At 45.2% G+C, this 27,749-nt stretch overlaps 1 protein-coding gene across 5 annotated transcripts in view; it reads left to right on the top strand.

The window, feature by feature from the left end:
- The window catches only part of raraa (retinoic acid receptor, alpha a), a 147,007-nt gene that overhangs the window by 89,809 nt on the left and 29,449 nt on the right, over positions 1-27,749 (top strand). For 2 of the 5 annotated variants that reach the window (XM_079333888.1, XM_079333887.1), the window contains exon 1: positions 17,534-18,576. The exons of the other annotated variants lie outside the window; for them this stretch is intronic. In XM_079333888.1, coding sequence (XP_079190014.1) covers positions 18,399-18,576 — 178 coding nt within the window. In that variant the 5' untranslated portion in view covers positions 17,534-18,398. Of the gene's footprint in view, positions 1-17,533; positions 18,577-27,749 lie in introns of those variants that run through there. 5 annotated transcript variants of the gene reach the window in all.

Raw genomic sequence — 27,749 nt, 5'->3', positions numbered from 1 at the left:
ATTCATTTCAGCTGGTGCTGAATGAGCCCAGTTGAAATGGTGTGTCTTGAAATCTTGAATGCTACTTGACTGTCGCTAAGTGTCAGGAGTTACCTGACCTCAGACATGCACCTCCTCAGGTGAGTTAGAGGTCCATACCACCTGTTAATTGGATTATCAGTACGAGCTAGTTAAGTACAGAGCAGGCACATGATGGCTGGAGGATTAATGCCTGATCCCTGGATATTCTTAAGCTTGTTTGGTCAAGAAAACCAACCCTGCAACTGCATATGGAGCGCATAGACAAGCAAATGGTGGGAGTGTACGTGCACACAAACACACACACACACACACACACACACACACACACGCAGACGTAAAGACGTGAGCCCACACACAAACAGCCAGCCAGGAAGCTAACCTCCATCAAGTGACCGTGTGTGTGTTGTTTTTACAATCAGCTTTCTCTGGATTGCAGCTTAGACAGCCTTCCTCCCTATATCTCTCTCCCTCTCCCTTCATCACAAAGGGCGGCTGCTTTACGACGGTCTGGCCGCAGTAAAAGCTAAGGGCTGTGGGGCAGGGGGAGCAGGAGGCTGTCAGAGGATGTAAATTACACAAATAAAAGTCCACACTGGCACTGAGCGTCCCCCAAGAGAGGCAGAGAGAGAGGAGGGAGGGTTCTTGTAAGTTCTGAGAGGAAGGCTGAGTGGAGAAAAAAAAGAATGAGAATGTATGTACAGTAGTTTAGAGGTGGTACGCTGAAAATATGGCATGAAACAAAAGTACACAAAGATTTAGTAAATCTTTACAGATGACTGTTTCCTCTCAGTGATGGAAACATGTCAGCAGCACCCTGCAGCCTCGGTCTTCTACATTGTGCAGATGTGACCAGAGGCATTCAGTAGGAAGTCGGGTGTGCATTGTAGTGCTGGAGTTATTTTAGTAGTTTGGCAACAGTTGCAATGAGAGGAAACCTGACTATAACCAGGGTTTCCTCCGCGCTGGAAGGATGTTGCCACATTTTGTGCATTTGTAGAGCAGGAATGAGTTTATTTTGCAGAGTACTGTGTAAAGTTACCAGTGAGACTGTCAACTTATTAACATGACTCAGTTTGGGGTTTTTTTCTCCTTAAATTGAACTTCAGACAAATCATTAAAAAAAAAAATATAACCAATTATTCTGTCAATAAAAGAGGCGCAAAAAAATCTCGATTGCAGAACCTTGAAGCAGAGCAGTGAAGGTCACATTTTCTTACATTTCTATTTACTATTCAAACTGTTGCAAACTCATTTTTTGATCATTAATTTATTGACTTAAATAATCACTTTCAACTCTCTGAGGTTAATGGAAAATCACATTTAGTAAAAGGACTAGATCTTGTTTAGTGCTTTTCTAGTCTTCTGACTACTCATAGTGCTTTTCCACTGCAGGTCACACCCACTCACTCACTGATGGCCAAAGATATCCCCTTCACACAAATTCATGCACTGCTGACAAAGTTGAAGAAGCAACTGAAGGCTAAAGCCCCGTTTCCACCGAGCGGTCCGGCTCGGTTCATCTCAGTACGGCGCGCATTTTGCCGTGTTTCCATAGACTAATCCCGGGAAAGATTCCCAAATAATCGATCCGTACCATCCCACTTTTTAGGACCCTTCTGTTGGGGTGTCAAGAATGTGGAGCTGACCCGAAAAGGTGGAGCTAAACACTGGAGTCCGTTGATTGGTTGAAAGAATCATCACTTCTTGTGTTACTTCGGCAAACAAAACTCTGCCGTCTTTAAACCATTGACTGTAAACACACAGCTGATTGTTTACGTCTGTATTTCTCCTCGTGGCACAGAGCCTTCTCTGAAACAAAGCTTGATTGACTTCTTGTAATAAAGAGTCACATGACACTTCTAGATGTCTCCAGCATTGGTTTTGTTAGTGTTGCGTTTTTCTCCTTTGTTGAATTTATTAGTTAGCTTTTAGCTGTTAGCGATTTACTGCTATCATATGAGGCTATTTACATAGCGGCTATCGTCATCCGGCTTACACGCCACCTACCAAATAGGGCACGAGCTGTGGAAATGCAAACGGGATCAAGCTTAATCGAACCAAACCGTACCGATCCGTACTGGAGTGCTGTGTGGAAACGGGGCTTAAGTGTCTTGCTTCAGGACACTTCGGACTTGTTGCTGTAGGAGCTGGGGTTTGAACCCTCGATCTTCCGGTTAAGAGACGACTGACTCGACAAACTGAGCCACAGCAGTCAGTTCACATGAAGCATTTGAAGGACTTGTTCTTGATTCTTTTACAGTCGGAATGACAACACAGAATTTGATGAATATACTGTGTACATGCTCCCACTAACAGACAGAGTTTCTTCCACACAGTCAAACACAAACTTCCTAAAGAGATTCTCTTGTAAGCTTCTCCATCTGTGTCACCCGAGAGAGGAACATATGAGGGGCAGCTGGCCGCTCGCTCTCTGCCTGCTGCACCGATAATCTGACGGAGAGTCCAGCCGTGTGACCAACAAACCTCATGGCAGGTCAGCATAGTGGCAGACGGCGGAGCGGTTAAGTTGATTATATAGAGTTGTACATTTCCTCGGGGAGGCGGCGTGGTATGAGAGGGATCAATTGGACAGGAAAGAATCGATCTGGTATAAGATGCAGACAGAGAGAGCGAAAGGGGAAATGAAAAAGAGGAGGACTCCGTCAGAGGCCAAAAAAAGAAACGAAGAGAAGGGAGTACCAATCAGCCAATACAGAGCTCAAACCTGCAGCTTAATAAACCAATCAGTGATTGGTGAAGAGGTGTTATGCTTGCCAAGGCGGTTCATGAGACAGATAGCGAATGAATACTATCGAGAATATTTCACCATTTCCAATGAGATGTCTGTTTTTCCAGGCAAAGCCACATTCATAATACCGAGTTGTATTCAAGCAGATCCTAATCACACAAGCGGTCGACACTACAGTGAACATTTTCAAGTTCTGCACTGATGCTAATTTATCGTAACAGACACAGAGCACATCTGAGTCCTCAGCAGTAGAACACATTGCACCTGTCCTCAGAAGTCTACACAGGCTTCCTGTGTGGTGAAGGATCGACGTTAAAATCCTACTCCAAGAATGTTAAGCATTCAAAGATCTTGAGCCAACATACCTATCAGACCTGCTTGTTTGTATGAGGCATGGAAAACCCCCTCAGGTCCTCCGGGACACGTTCACTCATTCGACATTAGAAGAATCAGAACCAAGCAGGGTCTGTTTGGTTGAATCCCTCCTCAACTGTGTTACAAGTCACTGAAGAAGCCGAGTCTGTTAACTCTGTAAAAGTGTGTGTTTGATTTGATTTACTGCTGCCTTTTATGAGTTCAATCACATGTTATCTCCTTGAAAACACTTTGAAGGTTTTTATGTCTGAATTAAACTGGACTCACCTTCTTCAGATGTACGTGTCAGCAGGAAATACTTCTTCTTTCAGCTTTGATTTCAAGTTCCTGCTTTGAATTAAATTGCAAACAGAAATAAGATTTTGTAAATATTCCATTGATGTGTCGAAGGACATTTTGGATTAAGAGAAACATTTGACAGTTTTTGTGACTGACAGAGAAGTTTGGATGCAGGTAGCCTTCTGTGGGACATGATTGTTAATAAAAAACTTAAGTTTCCTTCAATATCAACGAATGAGCCACCAATTATAATTGATTTATTTGAGTATCTTTTGTTTGGTCTTTTGTTCGTATTTCCATGAAATGGTCTTTTATTGTGCCCCATTACTCCTTTGGTTTGTTCTGTTCCAAGAATTAAGCACTTACTTCTTTGAAAATGGACGTTACCTCCAAATGTTTTCTTTCTTTCTATGTAAGCAGTCATTTGTTACCATGCCAACAACAGTACTTTTATTGGAAAATATTTTTTCAGTCTCCTACTAAGTGTTTTTCTCTTTCGTCGCAAAAATATTGCATCGTATTTGAGGGAGACTGAGAAAAGGCCATTTGCTTTCCCCTTTGAACGATAAACTGGCATTTAGAAAGCTCTGTGGAACAACAATTATGTACACTCACTGCTCAGCCCACCAATCAGGGGGCCATTCGAATCGAATCAACACAACCTGAGTTGAGACCGCCGAAGATGTTTCACATGATTCAAACACGAGATGTGAAAACAACGGTTTCTGAGAAACGTTGTTTTTCGTCAGGTGTATGATGCTCTGAGCCCTCGTGTGTGTGTGTGTGTGTGTGTGTGTGTGTGTGTGTGTGTGTGTGTGTGTGTGTGTGTGTGTGTGTGTGTGTGTGTGTGTGTGCGTGTGCGTGCGCGTGCGTCTCTGTCTCTTCGGGACAACAGGCATACCCTGCTTGATGTGTCCCACTCAGCTCTTTTGCCAGACGAGTGGGTTTTTGGCATCCACAGAGAATGGGGATGGTGTGTCTATTGTCGTCTGCTTGCTGGAATGATCATGCACCTGCATGTTGCTGATGGTGGGATTTGCTGCACGGTCTGTGCGTCAGTGTGTGTCAGTGGTGGACTGTCCAGGGATAACGCTTTATAGCAGCTATTATATATATATAATATATATAGCTAATATATATTTTTAAATGAGTTGAAGAGCTGAATCTCACTTGATCGAGTGGTTTGCCCCGTGTACAGAGGCAACCGTTCTCTTTGCAGTGGTTGCTGGTTCAACTACTGATCCGCAATTATTTGTTGCTTGTTGTCCCCCTCTCTCTCTTTTAAAAAGATGTAAGCGTGTTTGAGTTTTACCTTAAAAAGAGATGAAGTTTAAAAAAAATGTAGCTCCTTTCCTCCCAGGATTCTTAAATGTAACCGTTAGCAGGGAGTGTTTTGATGGTTGCTAATGGGTTGTTGAATGTGTTTGATGAATTGTAATGTGGCCTGGTGATGTCCCTCCAGATTTTCTGTTTTATTTGGGAATTAGTGGATCATGATTATTTGTAAGACTCTAGACTTTACAAACAAACAAACAAACAATGAACAAAGCAGTGCGACATAACAGCAGTCCTTGAGAGTCACAGGAGCGTGCTCACTGTGTGAGTGTCGATCTGTTGTCTCTCGTATGTGCACAAAGCTAATCATAATAATAACACACTCAAGGTCACCTTACAGAAGAATAAAAAGCTCAGTTGTTGAGAAGTAGACGAAGGCTTAGAATAAACAAGTGTATACTTCATCCTACCTGCACACACACCTATCTGACTGCCTCACCTTTTTAAACAGGTGATTTTTATTCTCTTGTGAATTTGCAGTTCGCCTTGTTTTAGGTGTACTGTTTTTTTCTTTTATTCTTATCTTGTTTTTGTGCATGATCAAAATTATTTTATCAAGTAATAAATCAATAAAAGCACCGTGCAGCGTCTCAAAAATATGTTCCACTTTCAACAAATCAAATCAAATGAGCGTTTCTTTTATCCATGTCTGACTGTGATATTGAATATAAGTGTAATAAATTGAGTTGATTATATCAAACTTTAAAGATATGATTTGAAAACAGTCATTTGTGAAATTCTAAGGCAGGGTGTTAACTCCTTCAAGATTTTCTCTTTATTGGTGTCTTGCTCTCTCATTGATCCACGTGGCCCGTTTGATTACTCTGTCTATCTTGATGCATGGAACGGTCTTTGTGTCCGTCTGTAACCTGCATGTGCGTGGGCCTGACTCTGAATGTGTGTGTGTTCCAAAGCCAGACATGGAACACACCCTCCTGGTTCATGTGTTATTAGGGAGCATCTGCCGGGTGGAAGCTGGGCACATCGTTACTATTGTTACCCAGCTGAAGCCTGTCCCACACAAATTATGATTATCCCTCAAAGTTGAGCCTGAAGCACTCTGGCTAACTGCCTGGGTTTGACTGTTGAACCCTGAGGTGAAGTCGAGGGACTCTCTTTGCATCAGGCCTGCAGGGCGTTATATAAATCTGTGTGGGTGTGTGTGTGTGTGTGTGTGTGTGCATATGCGTGTGAAAGAGTAAAAGAGGGAGCATTCTGTGTACAAGCTGCCCAACCTGCTTGATCAAAAGATTACAGGGTATTCATGCACAAATTAGAGCAAATTCATTTAATGGCTTGTTTGTTCTTCATCGTGTGGGTGTGTGCAAAAAAAAAGAAAGGAAAAAAAAAGAGAGAAAAGAAACGTGTATTCAGCTCCACACCGACAGAGTTTTTTTAATGTGATTTTTTTTTTTTTTTTTTTTTTTTTTTTGGGACAGATGAATGTCAGCAGATCCATTATCCTTTATCTGAACTCCCCAGAGCAGAACGAGAGAGAGAAAAGAGAGATAGTGGATCAGGGTGGTTGAGTAGGTGGATAAATGGATGGATGGATGGATGGATGAGCGTCAGTGTCCTATGACACACTCCTGTTAACTGTCGCTTTCTGTCCTTCATGAATTATTCACTGACCGATTCCTCACATAGCTGCCTTCTCCCCCATTAGAGAAGACTCTCCCTCACACTCTTCTATTTCTTCTTATGATGCGCTAAGTGAAGGACAATCATGGAATCTCATCCATACACGTACACCGGCATTGAAACAGTCTGTAATCGTCCTTTAAAAAAGACATGCCTTTACTTTGAAGTCACCCTCTTCACCTTCCTGGCTGCAGCTGTTTTCAGATTTCTGTATGGATCCTTCTGTATGAGTCAATATTCTCGCTCATCAGACTCACAATTGGTTTTATTGCCAAGTACTTTTAAATATACGAGGAATTTGTTTTTGGTATATTGGTGAAAAAAAAAAACAGTTAACATGCAAAGTAAGGCTAAATAGCAAGTACATAGATAAAATAAAATAGAATATAAGAAGCAATTAAGAAGATATGAAATAGAATTTAAAAAATGTCAAATATTAAGAATAATTTTCTCTCATCTCTGGAAATCTCTAATTTCACTTATTTGTGTGCATTGTACCAGAAGAAGCGATGTTTGAGATGTACTGTGGATGTGTAGGGTGATGTGTGGACATCCAGAGAAGTCTGCTTGCAGAGCCGCAGAAACTGTTTTGAAATTCAAAGAGACAAAACACAGGAGTCATGACTGTCTGCTCACTCTTACCACACAAGAACATGAAGCGTATACACTCACACGCATTCGGACGAAAATTGCGTGCAAGCATTGGACATGTGTATGTAAGCTGTTTCACAACATGGGGAAGTTAAGAGTAAAAGGAGGGAAGTGTAGAAATCATTAGTCATGAAAAACGCAATGTTTTTTTGTTTACATCATTTACTGTATTTGACTCCTGGAACAACGTCAACACTCTTGTTTCAAAGTTGCTCCAATTCAGGGCAGGGTTTATGACTTAAGATACATTTCAAAATGTACCAAAGGAAACCTTTTGAAACTTCTCCCTTTTTTTTTTTGATAAGATACGTCAAGCAAGATCACGGGGAGTGATGGTGGCGAGGCTCAGCACTATACCTCTCTCTCTCTCTCTCTCTCTCTCTCTCTCTCTCTCTCTCTCTCTCTCTCTCTCTCTCTCTCTCTCTCTCTCTCTCTCTCTCTCTCTCTCTCTCTCTCTCTCTCTCTCTCTCTCTCTCTCTCTCTCTCTCTCTCTCTCTCTCTCTCTCTCTCTCTCTCTCTCAGAGGCATTCAATTAGAATGACTTCACCGGCCATGTATCGTCAACTGTAATGTAAGACGGACAAGCTTTAGCTGTCACGATCATGAACCCTTATCTTTAGTGACGGCTGTATTGTTGTGGTCCAGGATGCTCTACAGAGGGGAAAGAGTGATGAACGATGCATCCAGAGAGAGAGAGAGAGAGAGAGAGAGAGAGGTCGGTAAAAGGAGGTGGGCTGTTGGCCAACTGGGTTAGAGGTTTTATTGTTGGTGTGCGCCTGGTTGCATAGAGACTACCTCAGACAAACAGACACAGACCTGAGAGCATAACACTCGTGGTCAAACACAGTCTAGACAGCTCGACGCTGAGCTGTGTGCAGACTGAAATATACATGGTGGGTTGTTTGTTAACGGCAAATATGACAATGTTTGAAGACGCACTTTCAAAACTTGAATGAGCGACGTTCATGCTAAGCGAAGCTACATCTATCCATCTATCTATCCATCCAAATACTTGAATGTAAAAACAAGTAGACAGTTCAGACTAATAAAAAGAAGAGAAGAAGTGGAAAAAGTTGAACGATTTGAGTTGATAGAAAGCTGATTATTGGAGGTTTATTGAATAAGGCGGGAATCTTTGGGTGTCTCACGGTTCGATTCGATTTCGATTCTTTGGGTAACGATTCCAATCAGAATCAAATTTTCGATTCAAAACGATTCTCTATCCATGAATACAAAGTCTGTTTTTTTACATACTTCACTCATCTACTGTGAGACTGGCTGAACCTCTTATTGCTCTTATTTGGCATTCTACTAATTTTCCTTTTTTTTCCATTTTTCATTGAAATTTGATTTCAAATCTCAGTATGGAAAAATCTTTCTTATGTGAATGGATTTTTTTTAACCACCTCTAATATTGAAACATGATTACCCTTGACACCCTCGCCCTCTGTCAGCCCTGGGCTCTGTTCTCACCTCCATACATTAACAAGCTCACCGAAACCTCCTCCACCTTTTTAACCTTTCGCCACATTTCACAGTTGCACCTTTTTAACCGATTTAACATGCAAACACTGATCCACCGGGATCCACGCAAAAAAAACACCTCAACCCACGCTCAGATTGATATATGCACACTTTTGTACACTGTCAGTGTTGGTAAGTCATCACTTTTCTGCAAGAGCAGAGAGTCAGGAGAAGCTACAGAGAGAAATAGGGAAAAACAGCGAGAGGAGAAAGAAAGGGAGGCAGAATAGGGCTCTCCATCATGTTGTCAGTGAGGCGCAGCTTTAGCGTTAGCGAGGAATAAAGAGTGTTTTTAAAAGGTGCTGCGAGGTGCAGCTAAGATGAGTCGGATAAATGACTTCTCTTTTTCATTCAAAGTGCCCAGCAAAGCTCACAGGGTCACCCTCTGTGTGTGTGAGAGTGTGTGTGTGTGTGTGTGTGTGTGTGTGTGTGTGTGTGTGTGTGTGTGTGTGTGTGTGTGTGTGTGTGTGTGTGTGTGTGTGTGTGTGTGTGTGTGTGTGTGTGTGTGTGTGTGTGTGTGTGTGTGTAAAAAGTGGATAGAGAGAGATCGTGGTTGCAAACGTGAGGGGAGAAAGTGCGACGGCGTCCTCAGCCTTGAGTTTGCGCCTCAGAATGCGTGCAAGAAGCCAGACTTCTTTTTTTTTCCACAGCCGGCCGAGGTTTTTGTTTCTCCTGACACTTTAACATATGATGTTTTTTCTGCCTGTTGGCCCTCCGCTTTCAGCACAGAGTGGGAAAAGTAATGTAGTTCAGAGGGGGCATGTAAGCTGGAACAATGGCTCAAAAATATTGAATAAAGAGTGAAAAGGGAGCAGGGCTTTTAATGACAATAGGCCATGGCTGGGGGTGAGGACTGATGATGTGTGTGTGTGTGGGGGGGGGAGTTGGTTTGTATAGATAAATGATAGATCCTCACTGGTTAAATATTATCAGGCTTCTTTTTTCATGTAAGCACCCCCCCTCCTGTCGCCGTATCACACAGAGAATGGTTAGATGAGGCTGGCTAATGATCTGCCCATCTGAGCCTTTCACTTTTTGTATTAGCCCATTTACTTACTGTGGAGACACTCCCCTCTCTGTGGGTTCACAACACAGATGGTTCGGGTCGCCATAGTGACTGCCCAGCTTTATGTGTATCAGTTCAATGTGCCTTCTGTGCTTTTTTTTTTTTTTCAACTTCTTAAAGTTTTGTTCGGGATGAGCTGCTGAATTCATATATAACTTCTATTTTCTGACAAAACGTTGACATACGAGGGGTAGAGGCTTTAAAAAAATTCCTGATGAAGCTGAATGGATAAAGGACGCTTTTTCAATTCTGCAGATTATTATATATCTTTCTGCTACATTATTGAATTATTGAGTCAAAACATTTTTTTCCTTCCTTTGAAGTAGGTGAAAAACCATGAGGATAAATTCCTCCTAAATAAGTTTTACTTTGAGAGAGTGTGTCTGTACTCTTCAGCGGACTCTATGCACCAATGGCATGAGGAGCAGTTTGTTGAAGTGCCATTTGCATTCTAATAAAATGGATACTTAAACTATTAAAGTATACATTTTAACATCATTTTAAATCAAACGTATGTTAGAATATTCATTTTAGTGCATTCACAGGAGTGTTTAAATGTGCTCACTGAAATAATAAAAAAAAAAGTAATACAAAATGTCTTCCTGAGAATAAAGGTTTTAGTATTTCTTTCTTGAAGTCCTCGGTGCATCGTCTTTTCCCTTCACCATTTTGAAATCAGGATAATATTCAGCAGAGATAAGATGATGCTCGATGACTTTCAGGTCCACGATGTGACGGTCAGGATGTGATTCAACTCAAATGAGTAAAAAAAATAACATCCAAAAGTCTGTCCATGGTATTTAAAGCTGTGCATTGTGTGGGGTTACTTGAAGTCGTGTCAGTGAGAGTGCACGGTCACGTAACATCAGCACGTGTAGAGAGCAGTGGATGATGTTGGGATGCTTCACATAATGCAGCTCATGTTCTCCCCTCTTTTTCCGCTGTGTGTTTGTTTTTTGTTCTGCCTTAAATATCAAGGACAGGACAAACAGGATCCCAAGGCATACACTTTGATATCAGCATTCACTGTCGTTCTCTGGGTTTGTTCACTGTGCTGCCTGTGGCCGAGCTCAGAAAAAAAACAAAAACCCTTTTGACTGTAAAAACAGACCAACACAATAAAAATCTGTTTTCTGATGAGACACTTTTAACGGTCAGGGTCATCCCCATTTCTCAGATGAAGTTGACCCATACACACCTCTGGGAATTGTGGGTAAAGGGGGATGGCTCTCATCCAATTAACTCCTCTCTTTCATCCACATAAATATATATCTGCACACACACAGTGGGGCTGACTTGGTGTGTGTGTGTGTGTGTGTGGGGGGGGGGGGGGGGGGGGGTCGATGACGGAGAGGGTGAGAGGAGCCAGAGAAAAGGGGAGTCGCTGCTCCCTGTGTCTTGTTCTTTTGAGATGCTGATGTCTCCTCCTCCGTTACCCTCATCGCTCTGCTCCCTCCTCTTTAAAATGTGGCAGAGTCATCCATTCCATTAACCCTCCTCCTCTTCCCCCCACCACCCCAGGTTGGACTGAGGCGGACCCCCCCCCCCTAACCGTGCCTCACCCCAAACTCCCACTAAAAGGCAGGGTAACAGGGGCCACAGTGGTGACGATGGCAGGGGCATTTGTCATACTCCGAGCCGCCGCAGTCTGTTGCTCTCCCCTGGGCTTTTGTTGTCCCCCAGCTCCCAACTTGCTGGCTAAGCAGGGGATTTCACATGTTTCATTAACGTCATGAACCAGCTCTGCACTTTTGTTCTCTGACACAGTGTCACTGCATGCACAAACACAGACATAAAAAAAAAAACCCTGAAAAGCAGAAGTAACACTGGCATGTTCATAGGAGAGAGCAGCCAGTTTTTTTTAAAAGAAAAAAAAAAAAAGCAGAGGCGCGTATGCACACAAGCGTTTTAAAGAGCGTGGACTGCACATCCAGCCTGCAGTCATCCAACCTCGGTGCTCTTTCTGCGGCACACATTCAGTCTTCCTACTAAAGCACAACAATCAGTTGCCCTGACCAGCGCAGGTGTCGGGGGCAGCACTCGAGTAGGGTCGCCCTCAGAGGCGTTATAATGCTTTGGGCCGGGCACCGAAACACTGAGGGCAATCCACTTAAAGCGAACCACTAACACCCCCCCCCCACAAAACCCCCCCCCCCCCCCCCCCCCCCCCCTCCTTCCACCTCCTCTTGTATCCCCTCCGGGCCACCCCGAGCATCACACTTCTGAATGGAAAACGGGAAATCGGCCCTCTTGCAGCACTTGACAATCCAGAGAGCGAGAAAGCAGCGAGAGAGAGGGTGGGAGAGAGGAAACACTGTGAAAGTGAGGCGGCGCGGGGGGCTTGGGGGGGGGGGGGTTGTATGTGAGTGATAGGGATGTTTTTTTCAACGCCTGGCACCCAGACAGCAACGCACAAGAAATTTGTTAGAAGAAGATGAAACGACTTGCACTCAGGCATCACAGACGGAATCAAAGCTTTAAGACTGTTTTGATGAAGAGGAGTTTTTTTCCCCCCCGACTGCTTCCTCATATTCTCACTTCATTTGACTTTTTGGTGAACTCTGACTTGAAGCCAGAAGTGCTCGGCTGCAGTAAAAAAAAGACCTGGATGTAGGAAATGGAGAAATTTAAGGAATCAAGAAAATCAGTAAAGCTTGTTTTTGAGTCGATGCCTGTCTGTGAAGGTTCTCAATCATCCAGATCATGATCATACCATGATGCAACATTTCATCCAAAAGGAAACTGGACTTAAAAGGTGCTGAAGATGTTCTGATCCCAAAAAAAGTTGATTTACTCCTTCATTCTGCAGAAGCCTCTTGTGTGCCTTTCTGAACGTCTTCAAGAACTTTAACCAAGTCGAGTTGACTTTTAGGAGCCACCAGACGTCCTCTTCTTGCTTTTTGAGCCCCTCATACTTCACTGTATGCCCCTGCTGTTTCTCATTCCCATGACATCCACGTCACTGTTTTCTTCCACCCTCGCCATCTCAAACAGATGCACAGGCTTGCCTTCCCGTATTTGCTGTGCTGATAAACACACAGAGAAAACTGTTAGAAGAAACACTGAGGAAGCCTGATGGGTTGTAGGGGAGAAGGAATTTTGTTGTTGTTGTTGTTGTTGTTTTTGAGTGGTGTGTGTGTGTGTGTGTGTGTGTGTGTGTGTGTGTGTGTGTGTGTGTGTGTGTGTGTGTGTGTGTGTGTGTGTGTGTGTGTGTGTGTGTGTGTGTGTGTGTGTGTGTGTGTGTGTGTGTGTGTGTGTGTGTGTGTGTGTGTGTGTGTGTGTGTGTGTGTGTGTGTGTGTGTGTGTGAAACTGCCCAGTTATCAATGATATTATAAACCTATAATTTATTTTCTGCCTATTTCTTACTAACTTGACAATTGTAAATTAACCATGTCGGCCAGTGTGGTAAAAGACTTGATTCGTCCGATGAACCCTTCTCTCCGCTCACAAGCTGAAGGCAGCACAGTAACAACTACACACACAGTTGTCACAGTGACTGTCAGACGTGACTCGATCACTGATTTGTAATCCGCAAACACAGTTTCTATGACTATAAGGCCGAGACAACACGTAGGTGGGTGTTTTTGAAAAGGTTTTTGTTTGTTTTTTTCTCAGTGCGTTTTGGCCTTTCGTTCAAACATACAAGCTGCGTTTTAGGTAAAGTGCTTCGTGAAATCTCTTTTCAAAGTGAAGATGTTCAGAAACTCTGTTTAAGGTTTCTAAGGGGAGACGGGGGTTAAAAAAGAGTGCTGGGCTTGAAACGTCCTACTGTGAGCACCGTGTCCTTGTGTGACGCCGTCACTTTTGTTTACATGAGCAAACATTGAACAGGACTTTTTGGAGACGTTTTCCACAGACATAAATAGTTGCTCTCCCACTATGTTGATGAGCGGAGGCGCCTGGATGGCAGACCGCCGTAACAGTGCGTTTGGTGTTTTCTTGTGGACGTCGATGTTTCTGAGGAATGAGCGTGTGCGCACGCCATTATTTTGTTAAACGGAGACCTCTGTTTGAAAAAATCGGCTCCTCCGTGCGGACTCGGCGTGACGGTACTGAATTTTGTCCGACCTGACAAAAAATGATGTCTGTGAAAACAACTGCTGTGTGCTTTTTTTTCATCGATCGGTTCATCTTATTATATCCCCTTTAAGTTCAAATCTTTGAGTCCCTTGCGGCACTCTTGGTCACTCCTTGTCTCTGCGTTTCATTCTCTTTCCCTCTTTGCTTTCTTAATAGAATTAACCGCGTGTCCATCCTGACGTACGAAACGTCTCCCTGTTTCTGACGGGCTAATAGGGGCCATTCCAAGTCCGGAATGACTGATATTGAGAAATCCTTCCTCCAGGGTAACATCTATAGCAATTTCCCCTCAATTTGCAGAGTGACGGACTCAGTGCAAAAGAGCATAGGGCTAATGATCATAGTGCAGATGTAGCATCTAACTCAAGGCCATAGAGTGTGTGCAGACGATTACAGGCCATACAATAAGCTTCATCTCCTCCCCCACTCCTCTCCCTCCGCTGAGGTATTTCCAGAATGCCGCCGGCCGTGATGGATTTATGAGTGGACCATACTTTGGTAAACACCGATGGTGGGCAGCTCTCCCTCACCCCCCCCCCCCCCCCCCCCTCCCTGTGATATAGTGAAGGTCCCCATAAAAAATAGGAAAACCAGGTTACGGCCACCATAGAGCAGGCCTGAACAATAAAAGGCTTTATGGGCAGATATGGGCCTGTACCATAAATGCTGGAATCTGCTGTCTGAGGGACATTAAAGGGATAATGACAAGGGGGAGGCAAGGGAGGGGGGGTAGCTTTCACAAAATCCCTGCAGCCACTACATTCTTTTTTAGAAGACACACACACACACACACACACACACACACACACAGCGACACACAAACCGAGAGTCTGAAACACACCAGTGCAGAGATCTATAGAACAGTTTAACTTTGGGTCAGGCTTTGTGTGTGTGTGTGTGTGTGTGTGTGTGTGTGTGTGTGTGTGTGTGTGTGTGTGTGTGTGTGTGTGTGTGTGTGTGTTTGAAGTAGATTGACAGAAAGGAAAGGTGGATGCGGCGGGGTGTTCGTCGATAACTGCAGCTTGTTCTCACATCGAAGGGTCGGGCCCTCATTACACGTTGGCTCGCTGTCGGGGAGCACAGCTGTTGGGTTTGGCGGGCGCTGTCTGTACGTGCTGCACGAAACCAGCTGTGCAAACAAACACACACACACACACACACGCACATACACACGGAGAAACGGTAACAACAGCAAGGGGCAACAGAGGCAGGTTGGTGGAGTTTCAGGTAGACTTTAAACAAACATGCACCCAAACATGCACCCAGGGGAGATGAGTTCCTGGAAAGCGAGCGGCATGAGGATGTTGGCTGCTGGAACGATGCCAGCGGTAGGAGTGGGGGAGGACAGGATTATGATTTCTATTACAATTGGGATAATGGTTTTGTCATGTAGACAGCATCGTTTTGCCCCACTATGTGACACAGACCTGGACATCCTTGGGTAGGGGGGTGGAGGTCATAAGGAAAGCACTTTTTACTGCTTCCTAACAGCCCTGATTGTGCTAAGAAAGAAGCAGAGTGGGGGGCAGTAAAAATAGTTTGACACCCTCAAGGTCCAGCGCAGCAATCTCCTCTCCGCCCTCGCCCATAAAACTCTTAGAATTCCCTTCCTAACATCCCTCTCCCCTCCGCTCTCCTCCATCTTCTCTGCTGGACTTTCAGTTCCAGTGTCGCTCCAAAACAGGGACGTTTAACACTCATTGCATCCCTTTAGACGAAGCGCTTACATAACCAGCTAGTCCTGCGGAGCATTCATGTATGAATGCCGCTGCAGTGCGGCCCCTCAGTTTGCCTGAACTCGATAAAGAGTCTTTCCTCTTAGCGACAAATTTGAAATTGGAAATGTGACGCAACCTCGTAATTGTTTTCCCCCCTCGCCAAATTGCTTATGAAACCAATCGTAGGGGTTCTAACGTTTAGGAAATCTGTGGGAGTAGTTCTCTGGTTCTCTTCCTTCTTCCTCTATAACAAGCAAAGAACAACAATCTGTTATCCCTGCGCTTGTTCTGTGCTATCACAGGGTATTACCCCAGGATGAATGCTTCCCCTTGGAGAAGAAAACAGAGCCTGGAAAAAAAAAAAAAATTAGCATTTTCTGACAGCCATTACTCAGATGGCTAATCCTGTCAAGGAATGTGTGGCTGTGCTATCAGTGCAAAGCTAAGGGGTCACGATTGGCCCAGGCCTGCACACTGAGCTCTTATCAGGAAGGGTAAACACACCGGGGTCTGCATTAAATAAGTGTCACGGTCGGTGGGGGCGGAGCTGGCTGAGCCCTCCTGCCAGGCTCCATGCAGATAATCCCTCTCCAAAAAAAACCCCTGTGTTGGTCAGAGCCAGCTGTGTCCTGTGGCTCAGGTGTGAAGAAAGTCGGGGGGAGGAAAGGTATTGTTCAAGCAGCGGGGTCGGTTACAGCACAAGTAGATCAGGTTTAAAAAAAAAAAAAAAAACTTTGTTCACCTTAGAGCAGATCTGAATTTTCATAGATTTTTTTTTTAAGGTCAAATGTGCAAGTTTTGAAAAAAACACCCCTTTATAAAATCTATTATATTTTGATTTTTCAAGATGTGGAGAAGGCGTCTTTCGTGGACGCTCTCCTGCTCTGTGCTTATGTGTGAAAAGGCAAGCCGAGACAATGCCTGGAGTTGACCTTTTGAAAAATGATGAAGTTCAGACACTTCTGTGAGATGATGTTGACCTTGTGGAGGTCATCTGAAGCAATGATCAGACATGTCTGAAAGTTTTCAGGGTCAGCTCAAGTAAACGTTTACTTCTGCGTGTGTCAAAGTGTGTGTGTGTGTGGGGGGGGGGGGGAGACGTGTGAAATTAGAGAGATGCTCCTACACAGTAACATCGAATGGGTGATGGTCTTTATCTTTATCAATGAGCAACATCTCTCTAGTTCTGCTGAGAAAACTCTGGCATGGATTCAGACCTGGATGATGACACAGCTGCGTGTTTGCGTAACAAGTTACAACAATGTCGCACGGAATGTTGCAGAGTAAAGGTGGAGTAACATTTTATAAAAGAGGTGGTGCAACTTGTGAAGCAAACCACTTCCTGTTCTTTTAGTCCAGCTGTGGGTAGACTGTGAGAAAAAGTTAAGTGTCAGTTACCTCTTCACTGGATGACTTTGCCACTTTAGTTGCTTTATGTGTGCCGGGTGAACTGCGGCGCCTGTCTGGGCAGCACTCGAGGAAAAGTGTAATGGTGTAACTCTGAGTGTACAAGGTGGGAAACCTTGAATAATGTGGGATGAGAGCGAGCCAGAAAGGCGAATCCGAGTCAGCCAGTGGGTCACCAGGAGGTGAGGGCTGCCTACTTCTCTGGGTTCAGGAAAAGTTCAGCTGCATAGCATTAGGCAAATGAGGGAGACAGGGCTGGGGGAGAGAAAATCGGAGGGTAGGGACTGATGAGAGCATGGGGGAAAGGGTCAAATTAGTTGGAAGGAGGAGTCCCGAATAAAGACCGAGAACATGGACCGGAGCTTCCAGGAAAAAAAGAGCGAGAAAGATCCAGTCTGGTGCAGCTCTCATTATGTCCATGAACTGTAAAGATATGAGAGACTCATTACTGAGCTTGTATAACTTCATCATGTCCTCAGATGCATTCCTATTTAAAGCCCCCGCACCTAAATCTGAGAAGGGGGGGAGGGCTCCCCTCCCACAGTCCCATGCAGGGCCCTGGTTTAGACAGAGGGAGATCCATGGTGACGTCCCTGAAGGGGTTAAACATGGGAGGAGCCACGCATGAAAAGAGACTGATGAGGGTGGGAAGGAGGGAGAAAAAAAAAAAAAAAAAAAAGCAGAGAGGAGGAGGAGGAGCCAAAGCCCTCAGCTGCTGTGCCTTGTCACATTTTTTTTGCAGAACATGATAGCGGCTCGGTTTGGTGTGGGAAAAGATTTAGGCTTCGCTCTGCAAACACATAAACAAGGCGGTGCTGCTGCTGCTGCTGCGCGCTTCACCCGGACCTGGATATCTGAGTGCGGGCTGAGAGCGAGGGGGAAGCCGCTGGTTGGTGTGGCGCACGGAGGGAGACCGGTTCATTCACGGGGGCTGACAGGAGTCCACCCACTGCGAGCGCAGACGGGACAACCGAGCGAAACCCAACGGACGAAGTGCAGCTGGAATTTCCTCTAATACCCGTGCTCTCATCCCGTTTGAATTGTTCCAGCCTTCCCACTCTGACTTGGGGGATTTGTGTCCTCTTGTCTGGGATGGTATCGGTTTATTAAGTCTTTATGGTGTGGATATAGCCTGAAATGTTCCTCTCTGTTTGAGAAACGCCGATATATTACGCTCAAGTTATCCGTGTCGTTTTCGGTGTATTTTTGTGTGCATGTTGTTTCACTGGACACCATGCAGACTGATTTTTACAAGAACGTTTCTCAAACTGAGCGCGGCCGATGAGGCTTTTTTTCAGACACCGATTGAGTCCACGGGTTAGTTTCGATCAATCCAGCGCAAATAAGAAGATGCCAAATGTTCAAATGTCCCCGCTGTGTTTGGATCTACCACTTTTCCTTTGATTTGAATGCAGTTTCGCCCCCCGTTCTGCCTCCTCAGTTTCTCCCTCCTCCGGTGCCGAGCTGAAAACCTCACGGCTCGCGTGTCCCTGCGTGCGCCCGCAATAGTTCGTTTTTGGACAATAATCCCTGATATACGCCCTGCTCCGTATGATGTACGAGAGCGTGGACGTTGTGGGACTGAATCCCAGCCCGAACCCGTTTTTAATGATGGATTACTACAACCAGAGCAGAGGATGTTTGATCCCAGAGAAAGGACTGGTGCCCGGAGCGCCCCATCCTTACAGCACGTCCATCAGGAACCAACACTGGAACGGCTCCAATCACTGTAGGTGCTTTCCTTCCTCTTCAACTTCATCCCCCATTCTCCTAAACTTAAATTCTCCATGTTCGTGTGTATTTCTGTTTTAACAGATCATATTTACTGGTTATGTTACATTCCGTTTTTTATCTCACGCTGTAGGCTCTAAGTGCACAAATAATCTTTGTGATGCGATGTTTAATTCTGTGTTTCCAGCCTATTTCATTTTAATAATTTAGACCCCTTAATATGTGGCAAACAGCGTTGCATGGCTCCCACCATCACTGAGCCTCATAACTACATTATATATACTTGACCCACTTTCGGCTCTCTGTTTCCTGCCTCACCGTGCGCCCGTGGTCTGGCGATTTTTTTTTCTTTCTCAGAAACCTCGGAGAGACTGCGGCGCTTTGATCCAGGCCTCGTTCGTTTCCTTAAATATGCAGACGCTACAAACGAGGTTTTTTTTCAAAAGCAACGCTGACGATAATCACATTAAACTGTCCTGCCCAATGTTATCCCTCTGGTAATCTGGATAGCTTCACCCACAGGCCACAGTGCTTCAGCAACCCGGCCCTAAGACAGTCCTGTCTGATATAGACCAAATAAGGCCAGTTCTGAAAAATAAGACTGTGTCAGACCAATGGGTGATATTTAGTTGGAGGATATTTCAACACATAATGCTCTAAGAATCAAAAACGTCAGTTTTATTAAGGTCAGTGTTGTAAGAACAAGCTTCAGAGTAATATTTACATTCTGAAAATGGCTAACGAAAATAAATATTTCAATGCTCCTGTGCCAAGTGGATGACAGCTTTTCCGCCATGTCTTAAAATTGGCACTCTGATGCTGCTTTGAAAATCCCAGAGACTTAGTTTGGATGAATGTTGTATGTGCACGTGTTTGTGTTTTATTTGGGCTGATAACTCATCTCCAACCAGGTGGGATTTCACTTCATGGATACGCTATCTGCTGCAATAAGAGAGAGTTTTATGGCAACAACAAAGTGTCACAGAGGCTGTTCTCTTTCTTTACCTCAAAGGAGCTGCGCTGCACAAAGCTCTGGCGGGCCCTTTCTGAAGGGATGGCTCTGTTGTCTTTCACAGCTGAAGGAGTGTAAAGAGCAGGAGTCTCCACAGGCTCTTAAGGGCCAATTTCCTCCTCATCTGTAGACTATAGAAACACACTACAAAGGGAAATTAAAGTCGATTTTTTTTAAATATATTTGGCAGCTTCAACAAAAGCAATCAAAGCTGTTTATTTATGCACTGAAGTCTTTCCTCCGCTCTCATATTGTTTTTTCCGGGTCAGATAAGATTAGAAATTCCTCCTGACTTAAAAAACAACAACTTCTTAACATTTTTTTCAAAGCAGATAAACAATAAGCTTGATAGTATTTTTTTTTTTCACTGACCTTCTAAAGCGCTCTATTGGCAGCATTGATTCAAACCATGTGAGCTCGTCTGAGGGGGACGATGGGGGTTTGGCCCAGGAAGAGACCTCTGATCCCTTACTCGACTCCACATTGTGTTGCTCAAACGGAGTACTTGCAGGGGGTGCTGTGTGTGTGAGAGAGAGTGGGGGGTAGCATAGCCGCTCTTTGCCTTACTGCTTGAATGTAATAAAAAATTTAGTGCACAACCAGGGAGAGGTGGGAGGGCGGGGAGGGGGGGGGTTTGAGTAGAGAGGCACAACATCCGTTTGTGTCGTCACGTGGCTCGGAGGCTTATTGGATCATCGCTGTAGAAAACAAAACACAGCAAGATTTCTTTTTTTTTTTCTTTTTTTCCTCCCGCAGGTCTTAAGCAGGAATCCAAAGCAGTCCGGCTCTAAAGCACGAGACAATTCTAAAACCGTCTTGCCTGCTGTGTCTTTTCTGAACTTTCATAAACACCAACTTCACAGACAGTGGTCCCATGGTATGTTATCCTCTGCACGTGGGTTAAGAAACAGATTTCTGCTGGAGCTAAACATTTTCTTACCCCTTCAGTGTGTTTTTTTCTCCTTTATGGGCCTCTGTTTTTTTTTTTGTTTTTTTTAAGCCACTCCACTTTGGGTTTAACTTTTCATTACAGGCTCTACAGAATAGCTCTCGAGTTCTAAGAGCGCACTCAGCGGCATCTCCTGGACCCATTAAGTGGCCAGAGACAAGACCCTGTATCCCTCATCTTATTGTTCTCAAAAGACACAGCAAAGTTACAGTATATGTTTGACTCTCTGAAAGCGTTTGACGATCTGATCGATTTCAGATCAACTCTGCAGAATCTTGATGCTAAAACGTCTGCGGCCTCGCGGATTAAATGATCTTGATTTCTTACTGAGTGCCTGTCAGAATCTTTACAGCAATTATGGGCTCATGCATGAAAAGAATGTGCATGGCCTTGTTCACATGACTGTCACACACTTAAAAAAAAAAAAAAAAAAAAAAAAAATGGGGAGCATGGGGTGGGCTCAAATGCTCACCAGCCCATACGCTTCTTTGCTCTCTGTTTTTTTGTTTTCTCTCAGGCTGCCCACGGTACCAAAGACATCAGTCAGCAGGGATTTCCATTGAGAGTAAACGAGGCAGAGGAGGGAACTTTTTCTTTCCTTTTTTTTTTGCTAGTTTGTGCTCTGAAGGCTGAGTTTGCCAAGTGGGCTACTACTGGACACGAACACAGTGTGTCTCAGGGGCGAGTGACGGCCAGCTTAATCTGACTCATGTGGTATTTTAAGTGCGGAAGTCCTTTTTGCCCAGCAGGACACAAGGCCCAAGAAAAACAGATGTTTTCTTTAATTGTTTTTCGCAGCAACGGCCTGTAAGAGCGGCAGCAATTTGAAGCAATTTAGGGCTGGGGGTTCAAATAGATTTTTTTTTTTTTTAGGTGAAAAAAAAACACAAGCTTTGCTACTCATTTCTTTGTTTGGTTTTCAGAGAGGCTTCTGCATCTGACAACAAAGCAAGAGCGTCCCTGTAAAACATGGAAAAGTGTTTGTGATGTTTTTTTTGGACTTTGCGCAGACCTTGTGAAAGGACTGTGACTATCACTTCCTCCTCCATTTGTGTGTGTGCAGATTTGATTTGGCATGAGTGTGCTGAGAATCGGGAAGAGCCTGAACCAGAGAGTATAAACAGAGCAAGGCTCATCCTGTCCCTAAACAGAACTGGCTGGAGTACTGTCGGACAATGAAATATCCCCTGACGTAAACAGCTGGAACAGAGGTCATCAACTTAGGCACACCGTAAAGGATGAAATGTATCTTCCGGATCAATCCACCCCTGATTTCTCAGTGAAGCTGCAGAAATAATCAGTCACATTTGGATTTCTTTGCAAATGCTGCTCTCTGGTTTTCCCAAACTGCAGCTCTTGTGCCTGATTCTTATATTTCCATGCTTTTTTTTTTGTTCTGCCTCCATGCAACTGCGACCTCTCATGGACAGACTGATGAGAAAAAGAAAACGATGAGCGTTTTGTCCTACGTTGATGAAAGTGCGCTGGATGAAATGACAGCTTTGAGATCCACCTGTGCATCCAGCGCGAGGTGGCGTCACGCAGGCGCCGTATTGCACCACATCTAACTCGCCCCTTTTAGCCAACAGCGACAGTGATTTAGTGAGCGTGTGTGCGCTTGGAAGCGAGAGAGAGAGATCAGTATGTCCACAGGAACCCGCCTGCTTTCACCTTCAGGTGCACATCAGTAACACATTTTGTCATCAAGGTATGTTTGTACTGGAACAGAGGTGAAGGAAGTTCAGCAGTGTTGCTGTCGCTCTCCCAGGAAGAGGCTGCGGGGCAGTATTTCACAATCTGCCATCACTTGTTCCCTAAAACGCCACCTTGCTGCCAACCAAGTTGTCTCGTCCCCTTTTAGAGCAGTCTGTCATTTACTAAAACCAGATTCCCTCAGAAAGGGATCTCGAGGCCAACGAGTTTACAAGGAGTGACAGAAACATGTTTTTTTTTTTCTTTGATAGAGCCCGACAAATCACTTGATGTCTTTACAATAAGGTGTGGTCCCTCACCTTGGACATAACCAGAGAACAAGCTTTTAAAAAGACAAACAAGGCGACAGCTGACAGTCGAGCTTTTTCTTTCCTCGGGCTGGAAAAAATGACCGTGTCATTCTGTTTTGAGTGTCAGAAATTCAGCATATTCAGTCCCCGTGTGTGTGTGTGTGTGTGTGAGAACGCTCGCCATCACCCGCCAGCGGGGCCCCAGCTTGTTTGTTAGAGAGTTAGCCGGAGGCATCAGTCAAAGTGTACCCGTACACCGGTTTGGTTTGACGCTAAATCCCCAAACAAGGGCTGGTGTACTTTGCAAAGCCCCGTTTGATGAGCGAAGCAGCGCAGACAAAAGACCCAAGGCAGGGTCATTGATTCATCAGCGCTCAAAGAAAGGCAGCTGATTCCAGACATTGTGACATAGGGGCCGTAATCTCACCATCATTAATTACAGTCTCCCCTGTGTCTGTCCTGTTTAATACACATGCACACACACACACACACGCACGCACGCACGGGGGTGAGAGGTAGATCGAAACAGTTCAGGTTAAAGGGGTTCCACGCTCTAAAATATTCATAGCTTCTTCATTTAAATCAATTCAGCTCTTCGGGGGCGCTCGAGCGTCAACTGTCAGAAATTGAGCCGGGCCTGTTGTAATCACTTCTTTACTTATCTCTACAGATGGCTCGTTCGCAATGGGCTCTGCATGGCTAGCTCAACAGCACACTCCCTCCCTCACTCCATCCCATCTCTCCCATCTTCATGTTTCATCCCCACCCTCCCATAATGGAACACACATAAATTCATCTGGAGTATTGAACCAGGGACATTCATCAACCCCCCCCCCCCCAGAATTCATCTGCGAGGCGTTTTCATTCCCAAAGTGTCTCCTTTCTCTCTCCTACTTTATCTCTCTCTTTCCCATCTCTACAGTTTGCATTCCCGTCTCACCAGTCAGTGTCATGATTAATCTTTAATGCTTGCCTGCCCTAATTTTTCCTTATATTTTACAAGATTTCCTGCCCGCCGCTTGCAGCTATATATAGAGTGATTACATGGAATGGTTGCATTGTTTCATCAGTTGCAGAGGGCCAATACGCCTCTCCTGTGCAGTCCACTATACCCTCTCCCTCTCTCTCTCTCTCAAGGGCTCCAGCTTCCGCCAGCACACTTGTCCCCAGTTTCCCTTTAGGGATCAGTGTCAACATCACATGCATGATAATTCTTTTCACCTCAAGCAGTTCAAACACACACACACACACACGCACGCACACACCGATGGAATGCCCTTCTATTTAAAGAGCAGGACAGACAAGTAAATAGGCTAGAGGTTAGCATGCTAAAAATACAAGAGCCTGGCAGTTCTCTTGCTGTCTGGGCTGAAAATAGCACTGTGTTGCTGCCGTCTCAGTCGGCGTTGGTAACTTAGCAGCAGGCGGGAACGCTGTGCCCGAGGTCATGTTTGTGCAAAATGCAAGAAAGAAGAGGGAGCCCTGAATCACTCAAACCTACTCTTATGTGTTGGCACACACCAAAACAAAGTCCCCTGGGCTACAGCTGGTCTTTTGATAAGTTGGCCACCAGCCGGCTAGAAGAATATCAGACAAGTCTGTGTGCTGCGGTTTATATCTGGAGTCTGTACTCTTGGAGCTTTCATAATACCTGGTGTCTTTCACATGCCCCCAAGGGAGCAAAACAGGAAAGATTTGGAGGGAGAAAAGCCCCTTCATAAATGTCTTGATTTATTGATGTAACGTGAGATATCCATATTGTCTGCCTTCCTCTGTCCCAGCCTGGTGCAATCTGGTTCTACTCACTAACAGAGGAGCTGGTCCTGTCTGGACTCCGCTCTCATCTCTTTCCCACAGCTTCTCTGAATCATTTCATATTCATTACGTGTCTGGCTTCAGCTCGGCCTCTGACATTTGACTCCTAAAAGCCCACCTGGGAGCGGGATGAAATAGACTTGCCCGAGAGTATGGCGGAGGTGGAAAGGAAGAGTGGAGCTCAGGGTGGAGATGGATAGAACAGCATGTTCATCTGAAGGAGGATGACAGGCTCGGGTTACAGGCCGCTTGTTCCCGCTAACCCTGTTTATGATATTAGCATTGTGTGAAGGGGAGAGATGCCCCTGCAGCTGAGCAGCTACAAACACGTGTAGGTTAAGAGAGGTGAATGAGAAGAGGCTGAAACAATCGGATCCTGTTTGTCATGAATGGAGCCACTGTGTGTGAAGAGGGAGGGCAGGGTGAGATCAAGCAGCGGGTTCATCTCAGAGAGACATATTGATAGGCAGACACATCATTTGTCCCCATGGGGGGGAAACTGGTTGAGACGTTACACCTCGACACAAATGTTACTGCTGGAAATACCCAAACTCACAACTCGTAAGTTGACGTGTTACAAAAAAAAAATCCAGAATGAGGCTCCGTTCAGGTTTAGCCGATTTTATTTAATCCGTAGGTCGATTTTGTTTTAAGGCAGCAAGGTCGACATCCGTCATGACGCGCAGATTACCAAGCAGATGTAACAACGAACAACACATTAAAGAGAACGAGAACTGTCCAAACCGTCGACTGAGTGGTCAGTTTCACTCCCCGTGGACAGAGGCTGTAGCCCAGGTTCTAATCCGACCTGTGGCTTCTTTCCTGCATCTCATTTTCCACTCCTCTCTCTCTCTCTCTCTCGCACGCTCGCTCGCTCTTGATAAACTGTCCCGTCTCCCAAATAAAGACACAAAAAAGTAAGATACGTCCAATCAAAACAAGCAAATATTACAAATGTTTAGTGCAGGTTTTTTAAATCGCACAAACACTGGAGGGGTTCTGAGTATCAACCAAGCTTACTGGAAAGGCTTCCTGAAGGACACAAACATGTAGAAGCACCAACATAGGAGGCAAAGGGCTTTTTTTTTTTCTCTCTGGTTGAGCCAATGTTGTTTTTTGCTCTTTCTCCATAGAAGCCGTTATCTCACCTTTTGTTGGGATCTGTTGAGTCTTATCTGACCCATTGTTAGAGACACAGAGAGGGAGCTCGAGTTGCTTGATAGATGTGACAATAATCAAGCGGTATTGTCAGATAAAAACATGTCAAAACTCTTATTGCGACTTGTGAGTTCAGGTTTTGGGAAATAAACGGAAGTAAAGCTCCTCAAGATCACCCCGGATCTATGAAACTCGACACACAAGTACCTCTGTGTATTCTTCATTCCTCGTTTGTCTTTCTTTTTTTTTTTGTGGACCCCTGCAAGCCTGGATGTTCCTTTTAGATTTAGAGAAAAAGAATTGGCTGATGGGTAACTGTCCAGCTATGCGGCGCTGAGGGCAGTCCTGAGTAGAGGCAGCACTAAAGGATAATATGTCAACTATGCTGTGACTCTTTCCCAATCGTGCCGTTTGCTTTGGTGCGACCAGGGTCTAAAAGTCTTCAAGTGATCGTCTCAGAGCTTCACCATCTGCAAACGCACTTCTGTTTACTGCGCCGAAAGATAACTGTGATCAAAGAGGAAGCCTCCTTTGTGCTCTGTGAAGATAAAATCAAAAGACTCGGACCCCTCTGACAGCTCTGCTCCCCCCCCCCCCCCCCCCCCCCTCCTCCTCTCTGTTTCTCTAGTCCAGCAGGAGAGCTGACTAATGGAAGAGGGGACACACTCTGAACATGACTTGTTGGCTCTCACTCAGTTGAACGTGTGTGTGTGTGTGTGTGTGTGTGTGTGTGTGTGTGTGTGTGTCGTAACTGGTGACCGACCTTCTGTGCCACTCACGCCCTGATGTGACACCTTACTCTGCCCCTCGCCCCATACGTGGGAAACCTCTGCACATTGCCGCTGCCACTGCGGCGCTGCCACAATAGGGCTGGATTAGAGTGTCTGGGCTGTCAGCACCTCTCCGCTGAACGAGGGAGGGAAGGAGAGAGAGAGAAAAGAGAGATCTCAGTCCCCAGAAAGGGGAGGGTGTCGGGGGGCTGGTATTTTCAAACAATAATGTCTGTGGAGCTTTCAGGGGGTTTAATGTCATTTTTGGCTCCTGGATTTTTTTTTTTTGCCCTTTTCTCATGTGAACAAAAAGATGTGGCGAGCGAGAGAGGAGGAGGCGAGGAAATACGCTAAGGGAGACAACAGACAAACAGGAAAGGCAGACTTGGGGGTTGGGGTGTTGACGCTGGCTGGGTGACTGATATTATTAGTGTTCTAGTGCAACTGATTTGAGGCTTGGCCTCTATCCAGAGGCTGCCAACCGGCCAGTGTTGGCAAAGTGCGTTTGGTACAGGCTGACCTATATCCCTGTCCTATTTAGCACATTACAACATTTGTATCTTATCTTACCCATCTTTTTATTTGCCTTCCTCTTTATACCATTGCGCTTAAGTTTCCAGCAGATCAATTCATTTCTTTAATGTGCCTGCCTTGACGCCTCGGCAAAACGTCTGCCATCAGGTTTCCATTGTGTTGAAATCTCGCTGAATCTCTTCACCGAATGAAAGTCAAACTCTCAGGGCAGATTAATGGCATCTTTAGCCCACTGCTGCTTTTTTGACTTTGTACATTGCGTGCAGTCCACATGGCTGCCCAAATCTGCTCCTTCTGGCTACAGGCAAGAGTGGCAACACTAATCTCCCCTTGCCGGTGTGAATTATGGATTGGAAGTAATGCAGTGATTAGACACACGCACCTACACAAATGTTTTCCCCCTCTGCAAGGAAAATTAAAAAAGGGGGGGTTTCCCTGGATTCACATCCACCTGGCCCACCCAACCTGCTCTTCACCCACACAGCTCACCTCTAATCAACCTCCTCCACGACATACATCCTGCAGCTAGCACAATCGGCTCTCACACATTCGGCGCTTAAGCCTTTCACGGCTGTAATCCCTGACACCAGGAAGAGAGATGCATGGGAATCTCAGTCAGCTGACTCTAAAGAGAGAAGGAAGGATGATGGAGGAACCACGGCAACTAGCCCACCCTTCCCTCTCTTATGCAAAGCCTGCTGGGATGCTCCTAGGGCTTGACATAACCCAAGCCCACCTGCCCTCGTTGCTCAGCGGGGAATCTCCATCCCTGGCTTCCCCTGAACTGGCCTACTTGAGACTGTTTGATCTCATTGTAGAAGGAGGCAAGCTCGCCCGCAGCCCGGCAGGCAGAGAGCTCCTTGATGCGGAGTGGTTGGGGAGGTGGAGCAGGCTTCAGTGGAGAGGCTTAATAACTGTATTAACATCGGT

This window comes from Symphodus melops (genome assembly GCF_947650265.1).
Source record: "Symphodus melops genome assembly, chromosome: 21".
NCBI lineage: Eukaryota > Metazoa > Chordata > Actinopteri > Labriformes > Labridae > Symphodus > Symphodus melops.
This window is presented reverse-complemented; position numbering and strand designations above follow the sequence as displayed.